This window comes from Myotis lucifugus, unplaced genomic scaffold (assembly GCF_000147115.1).
Source record: "Myotis lucifugus unplaced genomic scaffold, Myoluc2.0 scaffold_0, whole genome shotgun sequence".
Classification (NCBI taxonomy): Eukaryota; Metazoa; Chordata; class Mammalia; order Chiroptera; family Vespertilionidae; genus Myotis; species Myotis lucifugus.
The window spans coordinates 47143154-47155700 of NW_005871048.1; the positions used below are offsets into that span (position 1 = coordinate 47143154).

Below are 12547 nucleotides of genomic sequence, written 5' to 3' on the forward strand. Positions count from 1 at the left end.
TGTGTATGTGTTGTTAAAAATTATTTTTTTAAAATCAAAGTTATATACTCACATAGTTTGTAGGACCAGGTCGTTCTAAAAGGCTTTTTATTAAAAATAACATTTCCCTCTCCCCAGAAGAAACTACTTTATATTCTTTTAGCTAATGTTTATGGTTATAGTACATATAAACCAGGGAGCCACAAATGTGTTTGATAGCTATAAAGCACACTGACCCCTCCATTATATCTAAATAACATTCTCATATTATTAATTCTTTACTTTTCAGTTTTAAACATTGTACATTAACTTCTCATTATTAAAAATGAAGACTTTCCCCATCATTCTTGTGGCCTAATATTCTCAATATAGTTGTAGATCAATATTCAATATTTATATTATGAGTAAACACTATGAACAAGGGAGTTATCTAGTATACTGGAATTACTTTTCTTTTGCTACTCAAATTCTGTTTTTCTTGGAGATAATAAATGAATTCTATTTATTTCCCATGTGCTTATTTATAATTCAACCTCACTTGATATGTTCAGTTTGTATGTGTTCATTTAATTCCTCTGTTTTCACTTTTCCATGAATAAAATTACAGTTTTCAACTGGGTAGAGAAGTTGCCTAGGTTTCCGACTTTTACAAAGGGAATATAACAGCATCCTTTTCTTTTTCTTCAGATTTAGCATTGATACAATGCTATTCTTAATATATGGTTCATGTTCAAACTTCACCAATTATCCCAATACTGTCCTTTGTAGTTGTTTTACCTGGTATAATTTTGACCACTTGGTTAAGGTGTTATACTCCAGATTTGCCCACTACAGATGTCTTTTTACCCATTGTAATTAATAAGTAATTTTCAGGGGGCTACCTTGATACCATGTAAACCTTCTGTTCTCCAATTTGACCCAATGGTTGTAGTATCCAGTAATGATTTTCCCCTGAATTAATAACAGTTAATAAATGCTGGTTTTTCAACTCTATTATTTCTTCTACATTTATTTGTTAGTATCAAATTGCTTCCTAAACAGATTTTCAGCATAAGCCTCAAGTCCACTTTCAGAGTTTCCTGGCACTGCCAATTACTAAGCATTCTGGGGTTTTACAATTTAAATTGGGTTACTTCTGGGCTTTTTCCTCTGTCAGAGGAGTTATTCTCAGTTTTGCTAAATCTGTTACCAGTTGTTCATCTGCTTTCCAGCTTCTGAAGCACTGTTGCTGTTTTGTGCCTCTTCAATTTAGGTTTATGCTTTTTAATATAAATTCCTTCACTGTTATTTTCATTAGGCTTGAAGAGAAAGTAAACTCATTTGTTTAACTCACTAACTTTACTGGATAGTCCATTATTTTTTCCCTGCTTTTAAACTTCATATACATGGCATCATACTGTATAAAATCTTATTCAACTTGCTCTTTTTGCTCAATACATATCATGTTTCTGAGATTTATCCATGTTGATACATGCAGCTCTACTTCATTCATGCAGCTCTACTTCATTCATAACCCAGTGTATGAACATGCCACAGTTTTCTTACCCATTTCCAATCTATTCCCCAAAGTGATAATGCGAGGTTGGGGGTAGGGATCTAGTTTTCCAAACACATATACACTCCACCTTTGCAATTTAAGTCCACAGAAAAGTAGAATTAAATATGCAAATTGTAAATTTTAAGACATTTCAATTCTGTAACTTATAAAATGAACATAATAATACTAGGTAGAGAGAACTCCTTTAAAGGTCAGTTATTTGAAGAAATAGTGAATTGATATTATAGAATGTTGGGTTTTACAGAAAGGACATTTCATGTCATCTGCATTATAATGAAATCCGTAACCGTGTCATATTAAATTTCTTCTTGTCATTTGGAGACGGTTACACTGTTTTGTTATAATGCATTTGGAAAAATATTACATCTTCTGAAGAGTCCATGGAAAGGACTGGCAAGGAAAAGCAGAAGATCTTAAAGCAGGTTAGTGTATTTTTCTCCCTATATGATTCCTCCAAAATTTGGCAATTCTTAATGAATGAATCATGGCAATGCATTCCTTTGCATAAATTCAATAAGACCGGTTTCCAATGGTGGTTTTATTGACTGAAAACTTTGACTGGAGTGCCATGTTTTAAAGAGTCCTGTGTGGACTCTGAAGACTTGAAGCCAATAAGAGTGCCATGGAGAAAGCCAGGTATCTTGCTTGGTAGCCCTGAAAATGGATGGCGCTGGAGCGTCAGGCCCATACCCTGCCATCACTGGCGGTTGGTCAGAGTGGAAGGGGAGCAACCAGGGCGCCTCTGTGTCCCTGCAGAACCCCCACACACTCTAGGCCAGTGATGGTGAACCTTTTGAGCTCGGCGTGTCAGCATTTTGAAAAACCCTAACTTAACTCTGGTGCCGTGTCACATATAGAAATTTTTTGATATTTGCAACCATAGTAAAACAAAGACTTACATTTGTGATATTTATTTTATATATTTAAATGCCATTTAACAAAAAAAAAAAATCAACCAAAAAAATGAGTTCGCGGGTCAGCTCTGACACGCGTGTCATAGGTTCGCCATCACTGCTCTAGGCCATGATGAGTAGGAGGGCTGCTGAGATGGGCCTTGAAGCCTAGGGTGCAGCCCAGGTGGAGCCGCTGCAGGTAAGAATTCACCTAACCCAACAGATATTGCAGGCAGGCCTGATGGTAGCTGGATGGCTTGGCTTCCCTGCCCTAAGGGGCACATTGAGACTCAATCATAAAATTCTGGCAAAGGCGGTCAGTCACCATTCTTGTGTTTATGCAAACAATCAGACCAAATTGAATGCAATAGATAAATAGGTCTTAATTTGGCTCTTTAATATACATAAGGGTGATTTTAAGGAGAAAAAATCTATTTCAATAGGAAATTGTTAGAACTGAAATGTTTTCTTTCCCTTCCATCAGACCATTTATTGTAATTCTTGCTGTTCTAACTGCTCAATAATACTAAATTTTATAATTCAGTTTGTCTCCGCCAGGTCACAAGCCCACCTCCTTCCATGCCCAGGCCTCATCGTCCCTCTGACAGAGATCAAGGATCTCTTGGCTCTGAAAGAAAATTTCGTCCCTCCTTAGCATGGAAGTAGTCAGAGGAGCCCACTGATGTCCACTTTCCCTGAAAGAATTCATAGGCAGGATCCTTGAGGGGAAGTGTTAGGCAGTTAGACAGACATGAGCAGACCAAGGATGATGGGCCAACTGGAGAAGAAATAGGTGGGACCCTGAGACATGCTTCTCACCACTCCAACTGCTTTGAAGCCGGAAATGAAGAAACCTGTGTAGATTCCCTCTCCCTTCCTCTAAGAAAGCCAAGGGGTTTTAGAACAGCTAATAGAGATAGAATCAGTAAGCCCTGAAGCCCCAGATGTTACTCCAGACCTGATCTCTGGACTGCCATTACAATACTTTGAGTGATGAAGATGAAAAAGACTTGAGCTGCTGAACACCCTACTCTCTAGCTTTGAGTCTTCTATTGAATCCCCAAGGCTGAAAATCAGCTTTTAAGGATCAAGGCGGGGGGGGGGGGGGAAATGATGGGGAACATAAGAATACTATTTTTGGGGGGTGTCGGCTAGCAATCTGAATCTGTGCCAGTAACCTGCCTTTCAATGCACATTCTTGCTAGCTGATAATTAACTCACTGCCCCTTCCTTAATTATTTGGTCTTGCAAGACCTACTTACCTAAATACTCCCATTTTACAGAGGCCATAAACCATGAACAATACACAACCCCCGGAGGGAGTTATCAGCGCTGGCACCAGGCCAGGCCTTTAGGTGTGATCTCACGTCCCCCATCCCAACACACGGGGCTTTTTCCAAAGCCTGCGAAAGGTCCGGAAGTCTGATCCATATTTGGGGGACAAAGAAACCAAAGGGTATAAAGGGAAAGCTTGCTCCATATTCAGGGGCTCAGGATTTGGAAACAGGCTCCCCTGAGTCACTGTACTAGTACACGTGAAACATCTGAAAATAAATGGGTTTATCCTGAATCTCTGAGTACTCCTGTGCATTTTTCAGTTGCCTAGTAAATTATGTAACAGTCAATTTTAAGACATTTCAATTCTGTAACTTATAAAATGAACATAATAATACTAGGTAGAGAGAATTCCTTTAAAGGCCAGTTATTTGAAGAAATAGTGAATAGGGCCTTAAGAATTCAGAAATATCATTGTTAAACTGCAAGATCAACACATTATAGGCCAGAGCAGAGTATGAAAAGAGTAAAACAAAAGAATGGCTGCAGCCGAACCGGCGTGGCTCAGTGGTTGAGCACTGATCTATGAACCAGGAGGCCACAGTTCAATTCCTGGTCAGGGCACATGCCCAGGGTTGTGGGCTTGATCCCCAGTAGGAGGCATGCAGGAGTCAGCCGATCAATGGTTCTCTCTCATCATTGATATTTCTATCTCTCTCTCCCTCTCCCTTCTTCTCTGTAATCAATAAAAATATATTAAAAAAAAAAAAAAGAATGGCTGCAGGGCTAGCAACACTGAACCATACCATAACTATTACAACAGCAAAATAAACTATGTGGTAGAGAAAGTTCTTAGGACAATATTTAAGGTGCAGGGTAATTTGCTAACAAAGAAATAGAAATTCCTGAAACACAATAGAAAGTGTCAGGAGGGAGGAATAGGTGTGTGTGTGTGTGTGTGTGTGTGTGTGTGTGTGTGTGTGTTGGGGAGGGTACAGAAGAGCTTAAAGAATGATGTGATTAATAGCACATTAGAAAAGAGGCAAGAGAGGGCTCCTTTTTAGATATTAAAGGTTGAAATGCTGGGATTACCTAAAATTCACAAGGGTGGTGCCTTAGGACAGAGTATTGCAGTAGCCTCCATCTACTCACTTTTCATATCAATGCTTCCATAGAAGAAAGCTTTCAAAGTTCTGATGATAGAAGAAATGCCTTTGCTCTAAGAACAGTACCTCTTATGACCAAGAGAAGGTGAATCAAAGGGCTCCTGGATCCACCCTAGCAATGTAAACCACTGGTGATACTTCTAATCTTGGATCACACCGACTTTTTCCCCTTTTTCTTCCAAGCTTCACTGACATTAGAAAGAAGGGTCGACAAAGAGTAGAACAGGGCAAGGTGGGAGCAACATACAAAGCTAGAGATGAGCTTAGAGATGTGATCACTCAGACCTTGGCCAGACAAACATTGATGTGGTCAGTGTAGGAGAAATGGAGCAAGTAAAGATAGGTATTCCAACTTATGGTCATTATGAGTTCTTCCCTGGAATACCACACCTCCCAACAAGTGGGGGCTGAGTGTTGGAGCTAACTTATGTTGTCAAGGGTTTGTAGTAGTGATGGAATAGAGGAAATAAAAGAGGAGGGAAGTCCTAAGTAGTAGGAGAAAAGGAATAGGAAGTATACTAGTGAATTTGGAAAATTTCCTTTTATGAAATACATTTCTTCAAAATATTTTATAACACTTTATGCTATTGTTTTAAAATAAAAATTATAGGAGAAACCAAGATGGTGGCATAGGTAAACACCTGAAATTGCTGCCTCACACAACCACTTCAAAAATAGAACTAAAAGACAAAACTGACATCATCCAGAACCACAGGAAGGCTGGCTGAGTGGAAAGTCTACACCTAGAAGGAAAAGCACACTGAGACTCAGAGGAGGTGCGGAAGTCAAGTGCAGAGGTACGGAGGTGCACGTGGAAAGGGCTGGCAACTGAGGACGCGGTTGTCTTTTTCAATGGGGAAGGAGACACAAGCTCCCGAAGGCCTTGAACTGCAGTTCCGGGCGAGTCTCTGGGGACCCAGACTAATACGGGGAGAAACTGGACTGTCTGGCAGTGGGCGGAACTCGAGGGCTGCTTTCTCTCAGAGGTGCTTGCAGTGATTACCGCAGGACACTGAGACCCGGGGCCTCCTAGGGCAGGGCTGAGGATCAGCCATAGCTGTTTGCTCCGCCCTGTTGAGTCTCTGAGACCCCGCCCCACCCAAGCTGTGCACAGAGGCTTTTGAATATGAATGGCCTGGCCCTTTGCAATCTAAAATTACCTAACAAACTGCAGCTGGGTCAGAGAGACCCAGAACATCCAAAAGAAGGCCCAAGGCCCCACAGCAGCTTGCATTGCTTCACAGCTGGGCCTCATTTGGGCACCTCCAAATCCCAAACAAGGAAGAGGAATCTGCAGATCTCCTCGTAGCTCCTGCTGGGTAGCCTCAGGCAGAGGCTAAATTAGCACCTCCTTAGAGATCCAAGTGCCAGTGTACCCAGTGGTCAGAGTGAGACCATCCAGATTACAACTCCTCAGATCCATAAGGGACACACTCAGGGGGCAGACTCAGTGAGCACCAAAGCCCCACTAAAGCAAGTCTTGCCTCATAAAGGTGTCTCCAGCACGTAAGTTCTCCCACCGTAGACACAGCTGATTCTTACAGCCAATTGGCTTGGAGGTCAATTCCTCCCAGTGATACCTACAACAATCAAGGCTTAACTACAACAAGACTGTGCACACAACCCACAAAGGGGTACAGCAAGAGTGTCCACCTCAGGTAATTGGGGAGGCTGAGCCACTGGGCCCTATAGGACACCTAGCACAGAAAGCCACTCTATCAACACAGGGAAGCAGCCAAAATGCGGAGACAAAGAAACAGGTCACAAATGACAGAAATGGAGGAAAGCAAACTACTGGATATAGAGTTCAAAACCAGGGTTATAAGGTTTTTCAAGAATTTTCTAGAAACTGCCAATAAATTTAGTGAGACCCTCAATAAATCTAGTGAGACCCTTGAGGATATGAAAAGGACCAACTAGAAATTAAGCATACACTGACTGAAATAAAGAATATTATACAGAGATCCAACAGCAGACTAGAGGATCACAAGAATCAAGTCAAAGATTTGAAGTACAAAGAAGTAAAAAACACCCAACTGGAAAAGCAAAAAGCAAAAAGAATCGAAAAATATGAAGATAGTGTAAGGAGCCTCTGGGACAACTTCAAGCGCACCAACATCCGAATTATAGGGGTGCCAGAAGAAGAGAGAGAGCAAGACATTGAAAACCTATTTGAAGAAACAATGACAGAAAACTTCCCCTACCTGGTGAAAGAAATAGACTTACAAGTCCAAGAAGCACAGAGAACCCCAAACAAAAGGAATCCAGAGAGGACCACACCAAGACACATCATAATTAAAATGCCAAGAGCAAAAGACAAAGAGAGAATCTTAAAAGCAGCAAGAGAAAAACAGTTACCTACAAGGGAGTATCCATACGATTGTCAGCTGATTTCTCAACAGAAACTATGCAGGTCAGAAGGGAGTGGCAAGAAATATTCAAAGTGATGAATAGCAAGAAGCTACAACCAAGATTACTTTACCCAGCAAAGCTATCATTCAGAATTGAAGGTCAGATAAAGGGCTTCACAGACAAGAAAAAGCTAAAGGAGTTCAGCACCACCAAACTAGTATTATATGAAATGCTGAAAGGTATTCTTTAAGAAGAGGAAGAAGAAGAAAAAGGTAAAGATAAAAATTATGAACAACAAATACATATCTATCAACAAGTGAATCTAAAAATCAAGTGAATAAAAAATCTGATGAACAGAATAAACTGGTGAATATAATAGAATCAGACTGACAATTCTCAGTGGGAAATGGGTGTGAGGGGTACGGGAAGAGACTGGAAAAAAATCGTACACCTATGGATGAGGACAGGGGGATGGGTAAGGGCAGAGGGTGGGGTGGGAACTGGGTGGAGGGGAGCTATGGGGGGAAAAGAGGAACAACTGTAATAATCTGAACAACAAAGATTTAAAAATAAAATAAAATAAAAATTACAAAATGAATATGTTTTACAAACACATGTGCCACAGCACTGCTATGCTTTTTATTCAGCATACTACCAAAACTATGTTTTTAAAGCAGTGGTAGCCAACCTTTCAGACCTCACGGACCACCTGTTGACGACCGCTGTTTTAAAGTCTTAAATAAAAAGACAACTCAACTAGTAATTACTAAGTGCTACATGTTATAATCTTATTGGATATTTAAAAGTTTCTTTGAATACTTGATAGAATTAAAGTTATATAAAATTATGAAATTTTAAGTTTTATATAAAATAAGGGCAAATAAGCAGAACACGATTTGGATAGGCCCAAGATATTTAGTGTTTCCCAAACTTTTCCCCCAAAGGATCTGTATCAGAACAGAGAACTCTCAGGGGCCAGAGGAAATGTCCTGACGCAAGCTGCTGTAAGTCCAAAGTTTCTAAAAAATGTTTTCATTTTGTTTTAAATTTTATTATTTAATTTAAAATTTTCTACTAATTTTGTTATATTCCATAATTGTACATTTATTTTATTATAAAAATGTTTTAAATTCTTTTCTATGGAGTAAAATGAACACTTTGGCAAGATGCATCATGTTTATTCTGAGGCTTCATGTATCCCTAGGAGTAAACATTCCCAATTGAGAAACACAGCATTATAAACACATGCTATTTGAATATTATCCTTATGTATTCTTACCTCCATTGTAGGTGGAGTTTTTCTTGTTTTTCTAATCCAAGCTAGAAAAAAAAATTTAAATGTAAGTTTCCTGTACCTTGCACAAACATTTTATTCATTCATGCATAACACAAATATTTATTGAGAAACTGTTATATATTGTTTTAGGCACTGGAAATATAACAGGGAACCAAACATAAATTCCCTCTCTCCGTAGTATATATACTAGTGAAGGAAGTTCAGAAAAGAAACACACAAACATATTATATCAGAAGGTGATCTGTGTCATGAAAAAAATGCAACAGTTGGGAGGGTAAACAGGGGACATTTTCATACCTACTAGTAACATCATACCTCATACAATCATCTGAATTCAAGTTAGTGTAAGTATGGCATACGTGCCCTTGACCAGAATTAAACCCAGGACCCTTTGGTCTGCAGACCAACGCTCTATACACTGAACCAAACCAGCTATGGTGAAAGAGTTGATATTTAATACAGCTGTTGAATGAATACTTCCACTAAAAAAATTGTCTTAATGGAATTTTAACCTGCATTAGGAAATCCAGGTTAGTAGCAGTAAGATTCCTCTGTGCAATCAAGGAAAGAAGTGGTTTATGAAATTTTTCAACTGCCTCTTTGAAGTCAAAATAAAACTGACTTAACTATACTTATAGGCATTTTTTTTCTATAAAAGAGGCTTCTTTTAAAATAATTCAACATGTGCCGTGCAACTCTTTTTAAGCAATAAATCTTCAATTTTAATCTAGATTAAAAACTTAATTCAGAAAAATCAACTGGTAGGGCAAGGGTTGGCAAACTATAGCTTGCAAGCCATATAGAGCTAATGAAGAACAATATTTCATGACATGTGAAAATTACATAGAACTCAAATTCAGTACCCATAAAAAAAGGTTTTGCCCTGTCAGCGTGGCTCAGTGGTTGAGTGGTCAACCTATGAAACAAGAGGTCACAGTTCCATTCCCAGTCAGGGCACATGCCCGGGTTGTAGGCTCAATCCCCAGTGGGGGGCATGCAAGAGGTAGCCAATCAATGATTCTCTCTCATCATTGATGTTTATATCTCTTTCCCTCTCTGAAATGAATAAAAACTATATCTATTTTAAAAAAGGTATTATTGGAACACAGCCACACTTACTTGTTTATATATTTTCTATGGCTACTTTTGTGCTACAACAGCAAAGTTGAGTAGTTGTAACAAACCACATGGCCCACAAAGCCTAAAATAATTACTATCTGGCACTTAAATAATAACAATTGTCAACCCATGTGCTAGTGCTACCATCCTATATAATATCCTATATAATAAAAGCCTAATATGCTAAGTGTCCGGTTGTGCGTTCAACCAATCAAAGCATAATATGCTAATGATATGTTAAGGCTGCTCAACCATTCACTATAATGTGCACTGACCACCAGGAGGCAGACACTCCCGATCAGGTTAACTTGCTGCTGGGGTCCAGCTGATTGGGACTGAGCACGATGGGCCAGACACACTTGGAGCCCTCCCATGGTCTCTCCCCGGCTGGCCAACCTCCTGCGTCCCTCCCTGGCCCTGATCATGTACTGGTGGGGTCCCTTGGCCTGGCTTGCGCCCTCTCACAATATGGAACTCCTCGGGGGATGTCAGAGAGCCAGTTTCGGCCTGATCCCACAGGCCAGGCCCAGGGACCCCACTGGTGCACGAATTCGTGCACCAGGCCTCTAGTTAATATAATTCTTTTAGCAACAACTGTATATGTTGATTCAAAACACTTTCATATTACTTGCTATTATACTTTTTACTAATGATTGTCATGTATTCTAGAGTCTGTGAACACACACTGTCGGCATTAGATCATACTAAAAAGTATAATGGCACAATGCATAGTTACTATCACCATGAGAAAAACAACTAAAACAACAATTTGTCTTATTGATGAGTCTATAACATTTTCAGTTTTTCTTAACAGTTAGAAAAACAAAAATATTTCAATAAAATCCAAATATTTTTTTTAATTCCAAGGTACATTAATAGTTTGAGGAAAGTCTGATATGTATTTTCTAAAGCTTACTGGTTTTGGATAAGTTTATAAAATTCATTCATAAATGTAAGAATATAATATAATTCAGATAATGCATTAAGTACCACCAAGACCAGTGGTCAGCAAACTGCGGCTCGTGAGCCACATGTGGCTCTTTGGCCCCTTGAGTGTGGCTCTTCCACAAAATACCACGTGCGGGCGCGGCGTACGCGATTAAAACTTCATGGCCCATGCGCAGAAGTAGGTATTTTGTGGAAGAGCCACACTCTAGGGGCCAAAGAGCCGCATGTGGCTCTCGAGCCACAGTTTGCCGACCACTAACCTAGACTATTCACTCTCATGGGACACTAATCTCCAAGAAAAGATATAAGGGCTTCCTTTGGCTTTATTTTAAATGGCTGAAGGGAAAAAAATCTTTAATCTACATAAAAGCAATTACTGAAATAAATTTATATATTTATAATCCTATAATAACCAGATACTTGAAATGTCTCCTTGAGATGATGGTTGATGGCTATTCAAGAAAGGTTTACAACTGGAAATTTTCAATGTGACTCAATTATATAATCATCCCTAGTTTCCCATTCACTATGTACAAAAAAGGAAATGTCCTGCTGAAGGTTGATAAAATTTAGGAGGAGGAAGGAATAAAAATAAGCATTAATATCAAATCACTACTTTTGTTTTTCTTTTTTACCTCAGAATAATCTGGAACTGAACCTGTATCCAATTATAAATTATATAATGATTTTACCATTGGTAATTATATCTGTAAGGTGGGTTCTGTATCAGTCCTCATTAAAATGTAACCATTGTTTGAATAGAATTTAGCAAGACAACTGGACAGTTTATGCCTTAAGATCCTAGCATTCCTTCATCAATGTTCCTTTGCATTCTCATCAGTATGCATAAGATTTTCATTGAACTTTAATATTCTTATTGGAATATAACTCACTATAATGAGCATGAAAGTGAGCATGCGAATTAAAGCTCCCATTAATAACTAAAAGGGACTAGAAGAAGCAGACAGGAAAATACTTCATGAAGCATACATTCTACAAATCTCCACAGACACTGAAAATAGCTAATATACTTTTAGAAGCATTGCCAACAGGGGTTAAGGTAAATGAGACATTCATCACCAGATTCAGTAGACCATTCAGAACTAAAATTATAGAAAGGTCACCAATAGTCTGCATATAAAAGATATTATAGAAATATGTGTTGTTTACTTTACTTAAGGGAAAGACACCATAATGAAGCTTCACCTTTTAAAAAATGATCTTTGCCAGTTCTTAGTGTTGACATATCACAAAGAACTATAAATATTAAAAAATCTACATTTTTAAATTGTGAAAATTCTTCAAATGAAATGAGTCATTTTCTGTTTGTTTTTTGTTAAACCTCACCCAAGAATATTTTTCCATTGATTTTTAGAGAGCATGAAAAGGGGGTGGGTGGAGGCGGGGAGAGAGAGAGAGAGAGAGAGAGAGAGAGAGAAACATCGATGTGAGAGAGACACATCGAATGGTTGCCTCCCACACGGTCCCAACCTGTGCCAGGGATAGAGCCTGCAACCGAGGTGTGTGCCTTTGACTGGAATTAAACCGGGACCCTTCAGTCTGCGGGCTGATGCTCTATCCACTGAGGCAAAGCGGGTAGGGCGAAATGAGTCATTTTCTAACTACTGACCCTTAAGCATATCTTAAGGATATTATTAGATTTAGTTGGCATATTTAAGTTACAAATTTTGTGATGCTCACAGCTATTACTGTTCTTTTTTAAATCAACTTTATTGAGATATAATTTATATACAATACAGTGAAACCATTTTAAATATGCAATTCCATTAATTTTGACAAATGTGTAGAACCTTGTAACCAGCACCATGATCAGTATATAGAACATTTCCATCATCTTCAAAAGTTCTCTAGTGTCTGACTATATGCAAACACCCTAATCCACCCACAACCCCCCGTGAATGACATACTTTCTGTCACCATTGATTAGTTTTGCCTTATC

General features: G+C 38.9%; 1 protein-coding gene across 2 annotated transcripts in view; it reads right to left on the reverse strand.

Moving 5' to 3' along the window:
* NDUFAF2 (NADH:ubiquinone oxidoreductase complex assembly factor 2) overlaps positions 1 to 12547 on the reverse strand; it is a 102509-nt gene that overhangs the window by 18497 nt on the left and 71465 nt on the right. For both annotated transcript variants that reach the window (XM_006081424.3, XM_023751689.1), the window contains one exon: positions 8503 to 8543. In XM_006081424.3, coding sequence (XP_006081486.1) covers positions 8503 to 8543 — 41 coding nt within the window. The remainder of the gene's footprint in view (positions 1 to 8502; positions 8544 to 12547) is intronic.